A 21,334-nucleotide genomic window follows, 5' to 3' on the forward strand; every position below is an offset into this window, starting at 1 on the left:
CCTCTTGGCCCAGCAGGGTTGGGGCAGGAAGAGGAGGGGCTGAAGGACGGAGGAAATGCTTGTTGTCCCAGGTAACCAGAGGAGCTGATGCAGCCACCCATGGGGGACCCTGGGCTCCAGGTCAAAGGGTAGGAAGACTTTCTCCCCGGCAGCTCCATGGCCAGGCCTCTCCAGCTGCCCTCTCGCTGGTATCAGCTGGAGAGCACAGTGACCACTCCCCAAGTCAGAATGTACCTCCTCCCTAAGCCAAGAGGATCCATGAATAGGCACAGTCCCCCCCAGCTTGTCCGCCTCCCACAGCGGCAGGTGAGCCCCTGGAGTTTGAGGCGCCAGGCTGCTGGGGACTGGCCATGTTGGGCAGAGGGGTTAGCTGGAGAGGCAGGAGGGCATTGTGAGGAGGCCCCTGTCCCACCCTCCTCTGGCGCCTCAAATGCTTGAGGTTGGTTCCTGGGTGGCTTGGCGTTGGGGAGCCTTAATCTTGTTTGCCCCTTACTTTTCCGTAGCACCCTCAGGTGCTCCCCACCCCCAAATGTTCCTGTTTTCCTATCTTTATTGTTGCTAAATCACAGCTGACACTTTCCTGGCCTGGGACTGAGCCCTCAGGTCTCCGGCCATTCCTTATAGGAAGTGCAAAGGGGGAAGTGGATGGGGAAAGCGATCTTTCCAGAGGAAGATGCTGGCAGGGGAGGGGTGGAGTCCAGTGGGCCTGCGCCGCCGGCCCCTCGGGCAGGCACTTTCCCTGGGCACCCTTCCTTCCCTCCCCTCAGCTTCCCCCGCCCAGGAAAGACCAGCAAAGCTTCCTTCCTTCCTTCCTCTGGGAAGCACATCTATCCAGGGCAGGATCATCCCCGGCGGCCACACAATGGCCCTTATCAGCCGTGGAGCCAGGCACAGAGACCCAGCGCACACCAAGTCTCACATATTTCCTGTTTCCACCCAGCGGGTCAGGGCTGGGCCCAGAGCGGCCATATCCTGACTGGGGCCAAGAGGAGGGAGAGCACCCCCCCCTTCCCCTTCCCGCCTCTCAATCATTGCTGGACTCACCCCTCCCTGCTAACAGGAGGCAGGGGTAGGGGTGTGTGAAGACTTAAGGGCAAAGGGGAGAGGTGGGCACCTAGAAGACAAGCATGATCCAGAAACAGGAGAAACGGGGACCCCTGGAGTCAGGAGCCCTGAGGTCCAGCCCCAGGGCTACATCAATCAGAATGAAGAGCTGGATAGACTATTGTTTTTTTTTTTCTGCGGTACGTGGGCCTCTCACTGCTGTGGCCTCTCCCCTTGCGGAGCACAGGCTCTGGATGTGCAGGCTCAGCGGCCATGGCTCACGGGTCCAGCCGCTCCGCGGCATGTGGGATCTTCCCGGACCGGGGCACGAACCCGTGTCCCCTACATCGGCAGGCTGACTCTCAACCACTGCGCCACCAGGGAAGCCCTGTTTTTGATTTGTAATTGTTCTTTCACAATAATCTCGTGAACCGGAACACTGTATTTTACAGAAACTGAGACTCCTAGAGCAGGTGGAGGTGGAGCTGTCATTCGAACGCAGGGCTTGACCCCACTCCTGTGTTTCTGGTCTTGCATGACACCACAGCTCCCTGGCTAAGTCCGGAGGGATCATGCCACTCCTCTGGGCTTTGGTTTCCCCGTCTACAGATGAAGGGTGCTCTGTAGCAGCACCCACGATGGTTGTGCGTGAGAAGGAAACAGGTGGCGAGTTCAAGGGTTCAGAGTCCCTCGGGTATGTGTGTGTTGGGGGCAGGGATAGAAGTTATCGTGGGGACCTCAGGGTACAGGGATCTGGGGGAGAGGTGGGGCAGAGAGAAGAGATGGTGACATTTTTGGAGAGCTTAACCCAGAAGCAAGGCTCAAGACTAAGGTGTGAGGGAGTGCCGGGTGAGGAGGGATGAATCGGTGAGAGCAGAGTTTGCACATTTTCTGAGACTTCAGCCCCAAGAAATCCATTCTACCTGCTCAGCAGCAGAGTAAACGAAGTGCCCAACAGACATGCCCCACCTGGACCAGGGACTAAGAGGGCCGCCATCCCAGAACCTCATCCCATTCCCATCTGGGCAACATCTGTCATCCTCAGACAGTCTAGTCTGGATAACAGGGCCCTCGTCCTGGAGTCTAGCAAGGGCCCAGGAACGTGTGCCCGTTCCCACCACTATCATGAAGGAGTCACAAGTGTAAAAGCCATGTTTCTAATTATCCCCCAATGCAACAGCCACAGAACACAGATGGCCATGGCCTGCTAGAAGCCAAAGGGATAGTTCCTGATGGCTCCCAGGGTGAAGTAGGAATGCAGAGCAACTGGAGTGTCCCCCAGTCTCAGGTCATAGGTTGGGCGTTAATAGTCACAGAGCAGGCTCCCTGAGGTGTCTTCTCCTTGGAAACAGGATGTAGCGTCAACGGCGGCTGGAGGCAAATGGTGGGAGTGGGGCTGGGCCGTGTCCACACAGCATCTGGAGAATGCTCTCTGAAGACCCCTGGGCCAGATTCTCCAGAACATCTTGATTCTGACTCTCCTCTCCGCCTGCCCCCACTTCTAGGTCCCAGAGTGGTCTAGACAAAGGGCAGGTTTCTGGCCTGTGATGGCAGGCGAGGGTAGGGGAAGATGACCTGGATGGGGCAAGGACGACCCTGGAAAAGTCTGTGGCCGTAGGTCCTCTACCACCTTCCAGCCCTTCACAAGAGGGCAGGTTGGGGGCATGGAGCCTGACCCACTAGCAGAAGCGAACCTGGGTCCAATCTTCTGCTCAGACCCTGGGACTTCCTGAGTTGGACTCCTTGGGCCGGCTGTGGGGGTTGGGGGGGGGTGTGCTGCTGGCAGAAGGACACACATCAGCCTGCCCACAACCCCTATAGAAGAGCCTGGGCGGAGGGCTCCTCCATCCTGCCTACTTAGTCACCTGCTTCTGCTGAAAGCAGGGATCCCAGATCCTCTGCCCACCCCTCAGGGGGACAGGCGACGAGATGCCAAGACTCCTGGAACCCAGTGCTATGTGGGCCAACCAGTCTCTGCAGCCTGTACAAATGGGAGCATCTCCCCCTCCCAGGCAGCCTAAGGCCCAGGGTGGCGTGACAAAGAATGCAGGCCTGTGCCAGATGGGGCATGTGCCTGGCAGGCCTGCTGGGGCGGGACTGGAAGTGTGTGTGGGGGAAATCAAGAAATGAGACGCGAGCCGGAGGGTCCTTCCCACATCCAGTGGACTGTGTAGATCTTCACTGTTGACAAACTAGCTGGTTTCACTCACACCTCAGCAACAAAAACCTGTATTTAAGGGGCCGATTCCAGAGATCTGGACTGGAGAGAGCAAAGGAGTGTGGCTAGAGGTCCCCCTGGGAGGTGGAGGATACCGCTGCCTCCTCAGGGGGCTGGGCTGGGCCCCCAGCACTCCTGGCAGTGGTAGGCAGAGCTGGCTGCCAGCTCCAGCCTCCGCCCTGGATTCACTCTATCCCGGCTCAGATCTGTGGTTGGGCTTCATCCAGGGGGCCCTCCGCCAAGAAGGAGCGAGGCTGGATCTGCAGGGGTAAAACAAGCAGTGAGTGGAAGGGGCGAGGGCAGGCTGCACTCCGTGCCTTCTGTCTCCCCCGTCCCCCAAAGGCTTCGGCTCCATGGTAGGGGTCGGCTCCTCGGCCCGTGACCTCAGGGAACCGGTGATGGGCTCAAGTCTTCTGGGCTACCCTTCCTCTTACCCACCAGCATCCATTACCTTGAAGGGTGTGCTTATCCCCACCACAGAATGTAGGTTGTTGCTATAGTAAAAAAGGAGAAACTGATCCTCAGTCTCACGGATGTCACTAATGTCAATGTACACCTGGAGGGAAGGACAGACGGAAGTGGATCAGCTCCATGGCCCCAGGCCCCATTCAGCTCTCAGCGACTAGGTATCCAGCTCTCTGTTCCTTCCAGAAGACAGGGGAGAGGTCAGACAAGCCCCCCTGCTGGAGATGTGGAATACCTATCTCAGGAAAGGGGGCAGGTACCTGGTTCAGCCCGTCGCTGAAGGAGACCTGGTTGTCCCTGACCCAGACATACGACACGTAGTCATTAATGTGGCGCAGCCCCACCTGTGGGAGGGGGATCGGGCAGGTGGTCAGTGGTCTGGGAGGACACGGGACCCATGTCAAGTCCTACGGAGAGGATGGTCTCATTTCTAAGGCTGGTCATCATACCACCTGCCTCTTCCCCTTCACTGCTAGCCCCTCGATGGGCAAGGACCCTTGGGGTGGATGAGGGTAGCTCTGCAGTCTCTGTGCCCAACTCCCATGAGCACTCAGAATAGATAAACCGGTGGGGGGGGTGCGACTGATGGGCTCCCTGCCCGCCTGCCACGTCACCTTGTACAGGCCAATCCAGTCCCAGGGGCTGCTGAGGAAGTCTGCGGTCAGGGCGTAGCTGATCAGCATGTCGCTCTCCGTGGTGCACGGGCTCTCGGGCAGCAGGGTGATCAGTGGGGCAGATACCAATGGCTTCAGCTACACACAGGGGCGGGAAGGGGTTGAAGTCCCACAGCATCATTCCCTTCCCTGAGATGAATGTCCTTACTGTGCCCTTGCAACGGTCAGGGTCAGTGGGGAGGGATGGAGGGGCACCCACAGGTGAACTCTACTAGGCTGCCCTTAGAGTATCAGACCTTGGCTGGCCAGCTGGAAAGAAGGGCCAAAGGCTGATCGGGGATGGCTGGCCCTGCCAGGAGGACGAGACTGGGGGCCAGCTGGGTAATCAAGCAGAGAGCCAAGTGCTGAGCAACGTCGGGGTGGGGGAGATCAGGGGCGCCGCTGGCGGGTTGAAGAAAGAAGCCAAGGAGTTGCTCGCAGGCCCTTCACGGTTCCTGACCCAAAGGCCCAAATCCAATTTGGGGGCCTCTGGTGAGAACAGCTATAGGCATGTGAAGGGACACTGTGGTATAAAGACAGACAAACAGTAAGAGGGCAGCCAGCAGCTCAAAGGAGGTGAACACTGCCTTAGTCATGAGATGGCAAGATACAAGGATGGAGGGGGCTCCCTTTGCAACCTGAGCCCGATAGGTGTAGGACAAATGAAAGCAAGTCATATTTCACATGGTAGGTAATAAGCATAATGGAACTCAGGAGCCCCAGGGGACAGTACTAAGAGGAAATGGAAACCTACTGACAAAGGGTTTGAACACATTTTTGACAGAGCCATCAACAGCTCCTAAGAAGAGCTGGGATACCTGACCCGGGAGGAAAGGCAATCATGTCCTCCCACAGGTCTCCCCTGGGGCATCTGCTGACATGAGAGCCCAGGGCAGGAGGGTCTGGGGATGTGGCCCAGCATGGCTGCTCCTCTGCCAAGTGCTGGGCAGCCCAGAAATTTACCTCCAAGTCAAAGGTGCTGGTGACAGGCTTATGGTCACTGACGCTGTACAGCATGTGGCTGACGTAGCTCCTCAGAAACAGGGTGAAGTGGGGGGCTGACAGCGTCGGGGTGTGGATGGCGGCCTGGGGCTGCCGCTTCAGCCTCCACAGGATGCGGTCGGTCCACGCGGGCTTGCGCTTTTTCTCACTGGGGGTGGGAGGAGAGGAAGAATGGGGAGAGAAGGGGTGGCAGGTGAGCAGGAAGGGACCCACGAGCTTGCTGGATGCCCTAACACCAGGGCCTGTCAGCAGTCACGAGATCACCCTGGGCCAGAGCTGGAGACCAGCATGGCAGCAGGCAGGAGGGTGTCCAATGGAACCAGAAGTATGCTGGCCTCTGTCAGACTTAGCCAAGGACCCTCAGTAGACTAGAGGGTCACAATCCAATTGTGACTCAGAAACATCCCATTCAAAGCCTTTCTTATTTCTTGAACAAAAGCAGCAGAACATCAAAGAAGCTGAGGTTTGGAATTTGGAGTGAGACAGACCTGAGCTGGAATTTGGCCTCCCCCATACTGAAGACCCGACCTTAGGGAAGGAAAGGGAAGCATTTAGGGAACGCTCACTACATGCCGGCAACCAGAACTATTTATTTCACTCTTCACAAGTGGAGAAAATGAGTCTTGGAGGGGAAGTAACTTTCCCAAAGTCACACAGCCACTGAGTGGTAGAGCCAGGACTCAAGGCCAGGCAGCATGACCACAGAGCATGTGCCCTTAATCACCAGGCCAACCCCTCTTAGGCCTCAGCTTCCTCATCTGTAGAAAGGAGATAATAGCAGTTATGTCATAGGGTTGCTGAGATGATTAAATGAGATGAAACACAAACAATGTTTAGCACCACGCTTCGTACAACATAAACTCTCTGCGTATACTGGCTAGCGTGATGCTTTGTTCTCAAGAGTCAAGACCTCCCACCCGTTCTTTACTCACCAGCTTCCCTGACGGGCATAAGAGAGACCATATAGCCTGGTCAGATGATTCGCTGCTTTAAAACCTTTAAGGAGTCTTCACTGCTTCCAGAATAAAGCTCAAGTCTCCAAATGTGGCTTTCAAGGTGCACAGGAGCCTGACACCCCTTGTGCTACCTTATCTCCCTCCTCTGCCCCAGACCCACCTCCCCATGGTGAATCTCTCGAGCCTCTGGGCCTCTACTCTTACAGCTTTTGCTATCTATAACTCCCTTTGTCACAGGGAGAGGCCCAGTTCCGGTGCTGTTTTTGTCATAAAGCTGTCACTGACCTCTCTGCTTCCAAAGCATTCTACATAAGTACATCTCCTATTACAGTATATTGTAGTTCACTGTTTCCCAGTCAGCCTGTCAGTTAGCGTGTGAGCTTGGAAGGTAAGGACGGACTCTTGGCGTCTCCTGTGTATCCTCAGCATTAGCACAGAGCCTGTCATGCAGTAGGTACTCAAGAAGTGCTCGTGAAACCCAAAGAATTAAAAAAAAAAAAAAACCCAAGCTCATTCTCTTTCCTCAAAAATGCCCACCTAGGGACTTCCCTGGTGGCGCAGTGGATAAGAATCCTCCTGCCAATGCAGGGGACACGGGTTCGATCCCTGGTCCACGAAGATCCCACATGGTGCGAGCAGCTAAGCCCGTGTGCCACAACTACTGAGCCTGTGCTCTAGACCCCGCGAGCCACAACTACTGAAGCCCGCATGCCTAGAGCCAAAAATAAATAAAATTAAATCTTAAAAAATAAATAAAATGGTTTAAAAAAGTGAAAAATGTATTTAAAAAAAATGCCCATTTATCCCAAAAAATATCCACTTAATCATTTTTTAAAATAATTTATTTTATTTTTATTTATTTTTGGCTGCATTGGGTCTTCGTTGCTGTGCGCGGGCTTTCTCTAGTTGCGGCGAGCGGGGGCCACTCTTCGTCGCGGTGCGCGGGCTTCTCATTGCGGTGGCTTCTCTTGTTGCGGAGCACGGGCTCTAGGCGCGTGGGCTTCAGTAGTTGTGGCTCACGGGCTCTAGAGCACAGGCTCAGTAGTTGTGGCACACGGGCTTAGTTGCTCCACAGCATGTGGGATCTTCGTGGACCAGGGCTCGAACCCATGTCCCCTGCACTGGCAGGCGGATTCTTAACCACTGCGCCACCAGGGAAGCCCTGCCTACCTAATCTTAACATATACAGTTTCATATGCTTATAATCAGTTTGAAATTCTATTTTTGTCTTCTGCTTTATTCACTTACTATTTTAAACAAACCTTTCTGGTATACTTCCATCACTTCAATAGCAATATGGTTTTCCAGCAATAGAGGCAGAATGGTGCCTCGGTGGTGAACTGACTCTAGTATCAGAGACCAGTTGGGGGAAGGTTTTGCCCCTGTTAATTAAGAGCTATGCGGTTCCAGGTTAGTGAATCTGGGGAGTGGTGCCTTTGGAGAGGGCACGGAAGCTCCTTCCCCTTCCCCATACCTTGTCCTATACATCTCTTCCATCTGCCTGCTTCTGAGTTATATCCTTTTACAACAAACCAGTAACTTAGTTTAAAAAAAAGCTCTGCCCTTGGGCAAGTGACTTCATCACTCCAAACCTCAGTTTCTTCCACTCTTAAGATGGGGTGATAACAGTGCTTACTTCAAAGAAACATTGTCGAGGGAGTGGTCAAGAAGTGGGAACTGGCTAAACCACCTCTGCTCGGGGCTCCTGGGTTGTTTGAATCCTTCACTCTTCTGAGAAGTGTTCAGGGGATAATCGGAATGTGGTATTCCCATCCCAGAGACAACAGACACTCAATCTCCAAACCAATCTTGGACATTCAGTGCCTAGCAATTCTTAAAACTTGGTAATGAACCACATGAATGTACCACTCTCCCTTTCAAAGCATCCTCCCCGCCTCCACTTCCCTATTATGGTCAAGAGCCCATACTTGCTGTCCCGTCAGGATCCTCCCCAAGTCCTGACCACAGCCTGACTCTCCTTCCCCCTCAGTACCTCAGCTTGGCTCTGCTTCCTCCTTGGGACTTCAGCCTGTCTCCCTTTCCTCCTTTTCCATGGACTGGTCCACACTCATCACTGGGCACCTGTATTGTTCATTCTTTCAGTGAGCTTTACTGAGCCCTTATTATACGCCAGGCAACTGGGGATCTGCTAAATGGGATTGTCAAAGTCGTTGACGAGCTCGTTTAACACACAAGAGGAACAAATAAGCAAAATAAATATGTACCAACTAAATATTATACATTTCCCCCAGTTCTCCATTCCTAATAATAACTAAACACGGGGTCCTTCTGTGCATCAGACTGTTCCAATCCTCCCAACACTGGAAGAATGCCACGGGTCACATTTTCCTTCTTCTCCAGGACACTGAAGTTGAGCGAGGTCACCCTATGCAGGTGGGAGCTGGGTGCCTGCCCATGTTGCTGACTAGAGTCAGTGCTCCTTCCACTGCACCTGTCTCCTCCAGCTTGCCAGTGGTGGCCAATTCCCACTGTGTGTCACCAGAGCCGGGTCTCACTAATGCTTTTTTTTTAAAAATAAATTTATTTACTTATTTATTTTATTTTTGGTCATGTTGGGCCTTCATTGCTGCGAGCAGGGGCTACTCTTCGTTGCGGAGCATGGGCTGTAGGCATAGGCGTGCGGTCTTCAGTAGTTGTGGCTCACGGGCTCTAGAGCACAGGCTCAGTAGTTGTGGCGCACAGGTTTAGTCGCTCCGTGGCACGTGGCATCTTCCTGGACCAGGGCTTGAACCTGTGTCCCCTGCATTGGCAGGCGGATACTTAACCACTGCGCCACCAGGGAAGTCCCATCACTAATGCTTTTTTTGGCTGAATGGTCGTGACTGAGTACAAGAATTATATCTGGAGATTACAGGCACACCTCGTTTCCTTGTGCTTCGCTTTTCTTGTACTGCGCCGATATTGTGATTTTTACAAATTGAACGTTTGTGGCAACACTGCATTGAGCAAGACCATTAGCACAATTTTTCAAACAGCATTTGTTCCCTTCATGTCTCTGAGTCACATTTTGGTAGTTCTTATAATATTTCAAGCTTTTTCATTATTGTTGTAATTGTTACAGTGATCTGTGATCCTTGATGTTACTATTGCAAAAAAAATTACGACTTGCTGAAGGCTAAGATGATGGTTAGCATTTTTTTACCAATAAAGTATTTTTAAATTAAGGTATGTACATTTTTTTAGACATAATGCTATTGCACACTCAACAGACTACAGTATAGTGTAAACATAACTTTTTTTTTTTAAACATAACTTTTTTATGTATCAGGAAACCAAAACATTTGTGTGACTCTCTTTATTGTGATATTCGCCTTACTGCGGTGGTCTGGAACCAAACCCGCAATATCTCTCAGGTATGCCTGTAGTATGTCTTTACTTTCTAAAAATTAAAACCAAGTAGCTCTGCAGGATTCTCCTGGCTTAAGAGCCTAGAAAACTTGAGCCAGTGTACTGACCCAAAAGTAGTGATGTGTTCCATTTTTGGGTCTGAGAGCACTTTTCCTTTCGGCTCCCTATAGATGGCTTCTAAGTGTCTCGCTGAACTCTGGACTCGAGCCTTGAATAGATTGATCATAACATCCTCTGCTCACTGCGTAGCAAAGAGGTGGACTGGGTTCCTGTCGACTGTAACAAAACCACTGCAATCCCTGACTTTAATAGGATTTCCTGCCCTCAGCCCTTTCACCCTCCCGTGTAATGGAGCTGACCTCGTTTCTCATTACATCTTGGCTCCGGGACGCTGCCGAGGCTGGGCAGAGCTCCGTACCATGCCCTGCATGCAGCTCAGTCCCTCTGTGCAGCGGGTCAACTCCACTCGAGATGCCTCTCAGCAGCGCTGCTGACTGATCAGAATGCCTGCGCTCCTTTCTGCCTCCCTGACAATAACTCTCATTGACTCCTCCTGGCTTCAGCTGCCCGCTTCCTTACCATTTGCTTTACCCTCCTTCGGCACTTCCACACAGAGTTCTGGAACCTTCTATGGGCCAACTCCTGGACTTGAGAGTGTTTATTTGGCTCTCTCACTCTGGGTGGGTCCCTCTGCTCCTTAAATACCTTATCTTTTCCTTTTGTCCTCTCAGGCTCCCAGTTTAAACATATGCCAGGCACTACGCTACACACCAGGGACGGTCATAAATCAGATCCAGTCTCTGTGCACTGGGCATTCATAGCACAGCAAGAAAGGCACACTGTGTCTTAAAAGCAACACTGAAAGCATGGTGTGTGCAAGGCTTGCAGGCAGCATAAGGGAAGGAGAGAACTCTCAGTGAAACGGGCAAGGGTCAGGAAAGGCTTTTCAGATGGTTCAGATGATGTCTGAACTGGGCTTTCAGGATGAATAACAGACTGATCAGACAGGAATGTTTCTGTTCACTATGTGGGGCTCCGGCCCTGCCCACCGCAGGAGCTCCCAGATGGGAATATTTCAGTTACGATGTCCCCCCATAAGGCCCCCTGTTCCTGTCCAGACATTCCTTCATTTCCTGGGCTCCAGGCAAGGGGAACTGGATTCACACAGACTCCAGTTCAAATTCCTGCTCCGTCACTTACTCTGTTACTACCTTACTTAGATCTTCTGAGACAGTTTCCTTATATGTAAAAAGTCAGTATCAATGGAGTCTACCTAATGAAGATACAGTATGAATGAAGTGAAGTGATGCGGGCAAAGCACTCTGCACAATGCCTGGCCCATGGTCAGCACTCAATAATGTCAGTCACAATGTGGATTATACCTATTATGTGGAAATAATATCTGCCTTCTCCTTAACAAGGCTTTGCTATCCCAATCCTGCCCTCCTTTCTGCTGCTGCTGGCAAGACTGGCTGTGAATCCAGAGGCACTGTGGGCTAGAGGAAGGCATCGTGGGCAACACAGTCCAGAGAATTGGGTCTGAGCCCCAGCTCCGCCATCGCTAGCTGAGCCACCTGGGTAAGACCTTGAACATCTGAGCCTCTCTAGGCCATCTCAGTAACTTCCAGTCTCCTGCTGATTTCCCTCCCATAACCAGGGGTGTGGGCACAGGGACACCTGGCCATACGGTCTGTCAGCAGCTCTCTTCCTGCTGGCAAGTGAGGTTTTGAAGTCAACTGGTAGAGGGTCCCAGCCCCCAAGGCCCCAGCCTGTCCCACTGAGGCCTGACAATTTCCACAGTGAGTCCATTGGACCTTCATTTCCAATGGATGGCTGGGGAGACTGTCGGCTGTGGACCCGGCCAGCAGGCCAGCTGGAGCCTGACCTCCTCCCTTCTTTCTGGCTTATACTGTAGCTCAGGCTGGACCCTGTTTCCAGCGTTCGTGCCCTCTTCTTGTGTGCACTGTCCTGGCTGTGACCCCACTCTGTCTTGCTCCACACACCTGAAATGGCTCATGCTCTCCCCCTTGCTTGGTGGGGACATCGTGGCTCTGCCACATGGCTTCCAGCACTGGGCCAGCAGCTCTTCCTCTCACCCCAGGCTGGCTGTGGACATACCTACTCACCTGCTAAATCCCAGAGGCCTGTGTCGCCCTGGAGGCGCCTCCTACCTCCCTCATAAGACAGTGTTGCTAGGGGAATACGTGAAGGAGCTGCTCCAGCTGAAACAAAGAGCCTCATAACATGTAGGGGGTTCTTTTTCTTCAAAGAGATGAGGATCCTTGCCCTAAATTGGGCCAGGGACCTCTTGCCAGAGCTACTTTTGCCCCTCTGCCTAAGCCTAAGGTTTTGGTGGTCACTTAGTCCTTTCTCAGCTTCTGAGAAAAGTTTTCAGTAAAACTGCCACCTAAAGACACGAATCTAAAAATAACAATAGGGACTTCCCTGGTGGCGCAGTGGTTAAGAATACGCCTGCCAATGCAGGGCACACGGGTTCGAGCCCTGGTCCGGGAAGATCCCACATACTGCGGAGCAACTAAGCCCGTGCGCCACAACTACTGAGCCTATGCTCTAGAGCCCACGAGCCACAGCTACTGAGCCCACGTGCCACAACTACTGAGCCCGAGCGCCTAGAGCCCGTGCTCCGCAACAAGAGATGGCACCACAATGAGAAGCCCATGCACCGCAACAAAGAGTAGCCCCCCGCTCGCCGCAACTAGAGAAAGCCCGCTTGCAGCAACGAAGACCCAACACAGCCAAAGATAAATAATAAATAAATTTATAAAAAAATAAATGATAAAATAAAATAAAAATAACAACAGCAGTTATCACAGTGCTTACCGGATGCCAGGCACTGGTCTGGGCACATGCAAGGTCTCATTTAATCTTCAGTCTCATGAAATAGGTATTGTTATCATCCCCGTTTTATAGATGACAAAATTGAGACTTAAATACCGTGTCCAAGGTCATACAGTTGATGAAGGGCAGAGCTGTGCTTGTAACTACCAGATGCACTATCTCTACATCGTTCCCCATTAACTGCTCCCCTGACAACTACTACTTCACCTTCCTAAATAGTACCCGACCCACTCACAGCTGGGGCAGGGCTATGTAATACCAGGAATTGGCTGAGCCAAGCTTTCTGCCCCCTGTCTGGGTAGGATTAGAAAGTCCTGGGGAGCGGGGACAACAGGGACAACATTCTGGGGCAGGGGTTCCCAGAATGCTGAAGTACAGTCCCCTCAAGTCAGCAATCAACTGTCTTCCCTCCCCTTTGGCTCTACCTGCCCTGACCCCAACCCCTATTCCTACCAGCAGTGTGTCTCCCCTTCCTGCTCTCTCTGCGGACAATCTGGTCAGCTCCCACGGTCAGCATCTCACGAGGGGGGCGGGTGGTGCCACTCCTGAGAGGTGATGGCTGGATCTATTCCTGCTTCCCCGACACTTCTATTCGGAGGCAGCTCCCAGTGCCACTAGGGCCAGCACGATCTGACTTCCCAGGCCCAGATCTGCGACAGGCTGATCCTCTCCTGGTGGAGCCCCCTCACCTGGTGTCATAGTTGCTGGAGTTCTTATCAAACTTGTAGGTGGGCGGGAAGAGCAGGGGGCCCTCCTGGAACTCCCGGAGCAGCGGGTCGTGTCTCTTGGCAATGCTGAGCTGGAGGGAAAGGCACAGTCCCATCTCCCAGCAGTCCTGCCCCAACAGCCTGGCACCACGCTCCAGTCAAGGGCTGGCACATGCCATCGCAGTGGGGCAAGAGTCAAACCCGGCCACTCCACCTCCTCACTGCCCCAGCGGCAGCCTCGGCACACCAGCCCCCGGCGCCCTCACCCCCGGGAGATCAGCTGGATCCTTTTGCAAACATTACCCCACGGTCCCAGGGGAGGCAGCTGCCTGCCCTTTCCCAGTTCTTGGACTACAGGGACCAGGCTCTAAATTCCATCTCCCTGGCAGCCACCAGCAGACGTGTGTCAGAGGGGAGGCTGGGGTAGCCAGGGTACCCCAAAGGGGTGGTATCTCATCCTCTAGGAGGCAAGCCAGGCTGGGGGTGGGAAAGACAACAGGGACACAAGAGGGCTGGCGATGGTGCAGGGCCACAGCAGGCCGAAGCCCTTCTCGCTCCCTAATCTCATGCACACCCTGCGTCCTCGCTTCTCCAGCTGGAGACCGGGGCGGCCGGACAGGACTGGCTGCCCTACCCGCAGAGGTGAAGCCCTATTAGACCCCACCCTGCCTGGGAACAGGGACTCGGGCAGCCTGGGAAAGCAGAACAGGCACTAGAGAACCTCCCCACATCTCATGTTGACCTCCACCCACCACGGGCTCAGACCACCCTTCGCGGCCCTCCCCTCATCAGATACCTGATCCTTCTCCCACAGGTCACTGTAGCACCGATTTTTTATGGATTCCCGAACAAAGTGCAACCCAAAGTCCTCAATCCGAAAGTTCATGTCTCCAAACCAGAGAATGAGGCTTCAGAAAGAAAGGAAAGCAGGCGGCCTGAAGGTTTGTGACGAGGTCAGAAAAGGCAGGACCACAGGGGTTCTGGCCGCTCACTGCAGGGCTGCGGGAGAGCAGAAAGCTCGAGAGGTGGGTGAGAAGATCAGGTGAAGACAAGAGCAGGGCCCAACGGGACTGTTCTCACGGCCCCCACCCCGCCACCATTTAAGCCGAAGAGATGAGCCCCAAGGGGCACGCGGCAAATATGGAGCAGGCTCTAGCCCTCCCTCCTCAACTGGGCACCAGGCAAGGCTGAGAACCAGCCCTTCCGGGGACCTCAGGAACCACGAGGTTCTTGACCTGGGATGTTCGGAAGTGCCCAGAGTTTCCAGGCAGGGCAGAGGGGCCAGGGAAAGGGAAGGTGTTCCAGACCTCAGGGAGGCAAAGCTGCATAGGAGAGCAGATGGTGTGTCAGGAAAGAGGCTGGGAGAGGGTGGGAGATGGGGCAGACTGCCTCTGGCTGGGGAGCAGTGACCGGGCAGAGCGTGCTTGCCTGGGCTGGCCTGGGGGAGAGGGCAGGGGCTGCAGTTCACAACGGCATGCTCACTCGTGGTCCAGGATGTTGGGGACATCCTGTGCCTCAAAATTCTGCATCTCCAGGATCCGGTCAAAGTGCTCCAGCCGCTGGTCATTGTTGGCCACGTGGGGGGGCAGGTGGCAGTTGACGATGCTGACATAGTAGCCGTAAAACTTCAGGAAGATTTTGACACCCCCTTTGTTCCCCTGGTAGGTGGGCAAAAGGGTGGGAAGCCATTCTAGGGGGGACACACCTCTCTTTCCCCATCCTAGACCTGAGGGCAGATGGTCTCACCTCCTGTAGGATCTCCCAGAGTCAGACACTCAGCTCCCAGAGTGGCCTCTCCATCCACAGAGCCCAGCTCATCCACCTGCCATCCTAGGGATGCTAAGCCCCCCTGAGGCGGGAAGGTGGCTATGCAGGGCGCTGGCCTGGACAGAGTGCCAAGATTCATTTCACCCCCTTTTTCATTTGCCCAGCTCTAAAGCCCCCAGCCCTGCCCATCCCAGTGAGACGGCCCCCCAGCTCTTGACTCACACAACAGCTCAGTCCTTACCCAGTACCCGAAGAGGCCAGTGGGGGTGGATTTAGTAGAGAGGATCTGGATAAAGGGCAAATGCTGATACTTGGCAAAGATCAGTAAGAGAAGCCCCTGCATGCGGACACTGGAGACCTGCAGGACAGAGGGGCAATGGTCATTTGTGTCCCTCCAGGCCCTGTGCTGGGCGCTCTAGAGAGCCCTGATCCACATGGATGTCCTGCCCCAGGGGTCTATGGGATCTCTGCAGATGGAGTCTCAGCTACCAAATGATGCATTCTGGAAGCTAAGCAAGTTCCAGTTTCTGCTCCTGGGCTTGGGGGTGGAGGGCAGAGAAGACAAGGCTGCCAGGGACCCACTGCCATCAGGAAGTCACCGACTCCTCGGCCCTGGCCCAGGCACGGTCAGGTGCTCTTCTCCTCAGTGTCCTCCTGAGTTTCCATTGGGTACTGTGCGCCGGGGCTCAAAGAACTTCAAAGATGCTCTATGGGACAGTGGCTAAGGGCCAGATCTGGGTTCAAATCCCAGCTCGGGCTCTTAGTATTTGATACTGGGCAAGTCTCAGCCTATCTTCTCATTAATAAAGCAGGACTCTATCTCAAAGATGCTGGATTAACTGGCAGCTATTATTTTTTTGGTTTAGGGATTCTTGAAAGTAAACGCAGGGAAGAAGCATGAGAGAGCCTTCTAGGGTGCTGAAAATGTTCTGTATCTTGATTTGACCAGTGGTAACATGTTCTGCATATACATATAAAAATCCACCTGGGGACTTCCCTGGTGGTCCAGTGGTTAAGACTCTGAGCTTCCACTGCAGGGGGCACGGGTTCCAACCCTGGTCAAGGAACTAAGATTCCACATGCTGTGTGGCGTGGCCAAAAAAAAAAAAAAGAAAATCCATCAAACTGTAGACTTAATTTCTGTATACATTATAGCTCAGTGGAAAAAAATTAAGAAAATGCTACTGAAAAATAATATAGACCGTGGGCAGTTGGTGTGTACGAAGGCCACGCAGAGGGGATGAGAGCGAGCACAGAGGACGTGTGTTCACAGATTGGGGAGAGTAGCTACCGTCCACTGACACACTGCCTTGCTCATTTAATCTTCTAGCCAACCCTTCAAGGCAGCACCGAAGGACCGAGGCTCAAGGAGACTAAGGAACCAGTAGGACTACCTGGATATTCAAAGGACCAGGACTGCCAAAATCCCTGCTCTCTGTGGCCGCGGAGGTGGGGTGGGAATGGGCCAGTGACCCTCTCTCTCAGCTGCAGGCTGTCTACACCCACCACCCGAGTAGCTATTTCCGGAGCATGAGGTGCAGAGGCCAAGGAGGAAATCCCCGGGTGGGGAGTGTGTACTGGGGCCTTCCAGGAATTATGAAACTTGATCCCACAGGCCAGGAGCTCTGGGACGGTGGAGGAGTCAAAGCAGGGGGAACCCCAAATCCAAGACCGAGGAAGGGAGGTGTGAGAAACTAGGGTTCGGCAGAGGTTGCTACAGATGTGTCCCCTGCCTCACTCTCCATCCCCGGTCTCGGTCTCTCCCCTTCGCATGCAAATATGACAATGGAAGTGGGCGAAGGGCTGGACTAAGAGGGACTGACTCCCAGGGAGCTGATAAAGATTCAGGAAGAGTTTCAAGCTGAATCTGAACCCATAGAGTGGGTTGGGGCGATGGGCTCTACCACAAAGGCACCAGCTCGCTTTGAGAAGCCGCAGGGAAGGGGGCGTGGTGCAGGGAGGATGGAGGTGGGGGTGGGGCTGTGGGGAAAGGCAGGAGGCTCGAGGGGAAGTTCCAGTGGAGGAAATGAAGTAGGAGGAGCTAAGGAAGGGACTAGAGGGAGGTGGCTGGGAGCCTAGGAGCCGGCCAAGGGGGTCAGCCCCAGGCTTCTCAACCCGTGGCTGGCAACTTCTGGCTAAGGAATAGGCTGCAGGCAGGGCTCGCCCTTCACCTCCACTCTCGGCCTGGGGAAGAAAGGTCATTTGCTTTGGGTGCCAGGCCCTCAGGCTGCTCTCCCAACCTTGGGAGGCCGCATGGATAGAATGAGCTGTGTCCATGCCGCAAGATGAGCTCACTTCCTTGGCTCAATTCCATCCTGCCAATCCCTTGCCAGTTAGCCAAGGTACAAGGAGGCCGCCAGTCTTGGAAAGGGAGTGGGTGGTGAGAGAGAAGCGGTTCTGCCCTCCGAGAAGGTCCAGCTCCAAGTCTGCAGCAAGAGGCCCGAGTGTGATGTGGAGGGCGCCAAGGGCTTGGGGGCTGGCATTTTTTAGCCTCAGCAGCAGGACCAAAACTTTGTCTGCCGTCCTCCTGGCTCTGCCCTCCTCGGGAGGACTCACAGCTCTTGCTTCAGCACCCTTAGGCAAACTAGGGTAACAGAATTAATTCTGAAGAAATCCAGTCACCCAGGGAAGGGAAGAAAGGAATTCTGGTATTTCCAGGAAGCATTGCTTCTTGGAGGTATTTTGAGTGGGAGTGTGTTTCATCCCTTGGCTGTGCAGGGCAGAAGGGTGAGATCCAGCAATCTAGAGCCTTCCTGTAGATGCTCCTATGGTCTAAAGATTCCCCAAAGAATACTGGCCCTACAGACTGAGAACCTTTTCCCTCCACACCTGTGTCCCCTCTCCTAACCTCTTCGCCCCTGAGAATTTGAGGTGCATATCCCTTATGATCAGAGGATACCCTCTGATACCAGCAGGCGAGTCGTGGGATACCTGTCAGCCTTAGAGATCATCAGTACAGCAATAAAGTGCAGAAGCCAAGAACATGGGTTATTAAGTTTGAAAGATCTGGATCTGAACCCCAGATATCCTGTGAAACCTCTGAGTCTTGGTTTTACCTGTATAATACCCATATTTCAAAAGAGTTAAGATTTTTAAATAACGCATATAAAGAGTTTGCTTATAATGCTTAACACCAAGTAAGCACTCGATAGATGGTGGCAGGTATTATGCTCTGAGATTTCAGGCTGGGCCTGAGAGTAGAGATTGGAGGCAGGGGGTGGGGTAGGCACTGAGGTGTTACTAAGCCCTGCTGCACCTCCCCAAGGAATTCTCCTAACCTGAAAAATATCAAGGTCTTAAACTAGCCCCTGGGGTTCCAGCTCAGCTCCAGCTACCTCTGAACACACAAGGCAGGCAGGAGCCCCAGGGAGCCACGTGCAACTGAGGTTTGGGCCTTTAAATAAAAGGGAAACAGCATGAAAGCTGGAGTGGGAGACCAAAGGACTAGGGATTAGTGATACGAGGTGAGACACATTTCCCAATGGCCCATGAACTTGTAAGTTACCTTGACGAAGCTCAGAGGGGAAAGCACATCCATGAAGAAACTGCTCCATGGGTCTTCAAAGGCAGTGTCAGAAAGGAGGCTCATGATCCCACAGTTCATTTCCTGCAAACTGCCCATCCCAGGTCAGAGGCTTCCCCCTGGCCCGGAGGGCGCTGCCTCTGCCGCAGACATTTAGCACTGCCCTCAGCCGACTTTCCAGCCTTGGGCTCTCATGACCATGGTCTCTCCCTCCCCTGGCTGTTGACTGCCAACCCCTTGCCATTGCTGATCCAGGACAACAGACACTGCCTGGCCCTGATGCAGGCTGAAAGCTCCTGGCCTTCAGACTCCAGAGTGAGGGCGTACAGGTTACAGCGGTTCCCCACAGGGACAACTTGGGACTGGTCAGGCTTACCTGATCTCAGATATAGGGATGCGTGACGGGCCCTGCAGACACCTACCCAATGACATACACGTCCAGATTCAGGTTCAGGTTGTTCAGCTGAAGCAGATCACTGAGGTCTGGAGGGGGTGCTGCAGAGGCCACGTTCCATGTCACGACATGTATGCTGAGAAGGGAAGCCATGGAGGAAGGAGGATGAGCCCTCATCCAGGTAACAGACAGGGGGCTGCGCCTGCTAACGGCTGCACCACAATCCGCTGTAGTCTGAATGGGAAATGTTGTGTTTCTGCATCTGGTGGAGGGAACAGGGCCACTGAACTACAAGCCCTTCATCTTCAGCTCTGTCCCCAAAGCAGGAAATTCCCACCCTGGATTGGCTCCTCCGTGCAGGCGTACAGTTCCCTACACCTGGCAGCACTGGTGCTGCTGACACTAGGAGAGCTGCCAAAGTGGGGCTGAAGGTTTCGGAGTCAGGCAAGGGAAGGGGTGTGGATGGGGTGGACCGTCAGGAATTTATTAATTCCACCAGCCCTTCATCTATGGCTCAGTAAGCAACTTTCCGCCCCCACTCTTCAATCCACGGGATCCTACAACCACCAGAAAGATTCTGGAGGTTCAGTTTTCACCTTGTGAGAGGCCTTAGTACTGCAAGATGGGAATTTCAAAAATAACAGAGATAACAGCACCACATTTCCTTCCTCACTCATCTCTGGAGCACAACCAATTCTGCCAAGCATTTCAGAAGAGCCTAAGAAGATTCTAAATAACAGGTTTCTCAACATCTCTCTCAAGACTCTACCCTCTTTTGGGAAAAGTCATCAGTTAGATAACATCCACCTCAGCTTCACATAAACCCTAGGGAAACAACAGATCTAATCAGCAGCTCAGGGGATGGACAGACTTGCAAATCTCTTCATTTGAATAGTTACAGTAATGCTCCCAGGAAGCCCCCAGATTGTGCTGAGTACAGAACAGGCAGGGGCTACAAACCCTGCAGAGACCAAGAAGAACCACCAAGCCTCAGGTGAGTCCTAGGCACACCGTAAGGAGGAGGACCTGTAACAGTGGAAGATGCAGAATGGGGGCAGAGGGCGGAAGGAAAGGTTAGGATGTCCTTAAACATCTTTTCTCCACCAGACCCTGTTCTTAGAGGTCCATGTTCTAAAGAGCACAAATTGAAGAAATTCTTGGCCAGCTTAAAGCAACTTCCTGCCCCTCCATATGAACATCAACAAAACAATACAATAACCACCTTCCCAGGCACTCAGCCAGAGGTTCCGTGCTTCGTTTGTTTACGGTCTCCCCCTGCTGTCCAACGGAGGATTAAGAGGCAGCTCTTTTACTCTAAGGCTCCTTGTTTTCCCAGGGACCTGCTCTAAGTGGATGGAGAGCCAAAGCCGGGATTTCTTGTTCCCACTTTTAGGTCCCACGATTAGCAGCAAATCCTTGCATCGTGACCGGCACTAAGTTGGTGATTAGCGTTGTTCCTCGTTAAAGAACAAGCATGAGACCAGGCTATTATCACTTCACTAAAGGATCTTATCTAAATCTGATTTTGGGTTTCAGGAGGTCACAACGGGGTCAGGCAGACCCCATGATGTATGTGCTGATCCAAAGTAAGAACAAGGTTTCTACTCTAGAGCTAAGGGGAGAGTGCTTCGTTATGTTTTTAACTTCTAACAGCCCAACACTGCTGCCTCCTCCAGAACCCAACTGGGCCACCTGCTTGGGGCGTCCAAGTGGGCAAGAACTTGGTGGCCTGAGTTTGGAGGGGGCGCGGGGTTCGACCCAACACAGCCCTCTCGATACTGGCCTGGGAGAATGTGGGGGGTCTCAGAACCAGAAGCAGCCCTGTAGGTCTGGCCCCTTCTCTCCCAGTCTGGTTCTGCCCCAGACCCGCAGCCCCGATTGGGTCGGAGGCAGTGATCCCGCCCCGAGCAGGCCGGCCTGCCCGCAGTCGCCTTCCTCACCTGAGCGTCCTGACTCTCAGCTCGGTCTGTGGGTTCATGGCCGTCATCGTCCCCACGCGGTGGCCCGGCCGGCTCGCGTCTCCCCGCCGCAGCCTGTCCTGGCCCAATCTGCCCGCCTCTGGCAGCAGGTGCCGCCGGCCAGCTCCCTCTCCCGATTGTTTTTCTTCCGGATTTAGGCCCTCCGCTTCGGCTTCCGTAAGAGGCGGGGTCTGAGGGCACGGAGGGCTCTGGGTGGCGGGCTCGGGGGGAAGAGGCGGAACTCTTCAAGGAGCGCGAAACGGTGAAAGGCTGAGGGGAAAGGGGCCTAGGGGACGGGGACGTAAGAGAGGCGTGTCCTCGTGTCACCAGACCCCGATACAACACTGCCCCGCCCAGGGGCCGGGGCGCGCCGTGGCCCAGACACCGCCCAGGCGGCTCCCAGCGTGCCTCGCGCGAGG

General features: G+C 53.7%; 1 protein-coding gene across 6 annotated transcripts; it reads right to left on the bottom strand.

The window, feature by feature from the left end:
• Positions 1-3,257: 3,257 nt before the first annotated feature.
• Positions 3,258-21,334, bottom strand: INPP5K (inositol polyphosphate-5-phosphatase K). Of its 6 annotated transcripts, none has more exons than XM_027130583.1 (12): positions 20,898-21,334; positions 18,986-19,093; positions 18,546-18,654; positions 15,282-15,398; positions 14,756-14,931; positions 14,070-14,181; positions 13,256-13,365; positions 5,344-5,530; positions 4,342-4,479; positions 3,988-4,071; positions 3,714-3,818; positions 3,258-3,522 (listed from the first exon to the last, which is right to left on the bottom strand). In XM_027130583.1, exons 1-12 carry the CDS (start codon positions 20,942-20,944, stop codon positions 3,463-3,465), a joined length of 1,353 nt encoding a protein of 450 aa, XP_026986384.1. In that variant the 5' UTR covers positions 20,945-21,334; the 3' UTR covers positions 3,258-3,462. The 6 variants fall into 6 exon arrangements, with proteins under 6 accessions (XP_026986384.1, XP_026986382.1, XP_026986383.1 ...); XM_027130581.1 differs by having other exon boundaries at positions 18,986-19,219; XM_027130582.1 differs by lacking the exon at positions 3,988-4,071 and having other exon boundaries at positions 18,986-19,219.

This window comes from Aethalodelphis obliquidens, unplaced genomic scaffold, assembly GCF_003676395.1.
Source record: "Aethalodelphis obliquidens isolate GAN/ISIS:26980383/991018 unplaced genomic scaffold, ASM367639v1 scaffold38, whole genome shotgun sequence".
In the NCBI taxonomy this organism is placed as follows: domain Eukaryota; kingdom Metazoa; phylum Chordata; class Mammalia; order Artiodactyla; family Delphinidae; genus Aethalodelphis; species Aethalodelphis obliquidens.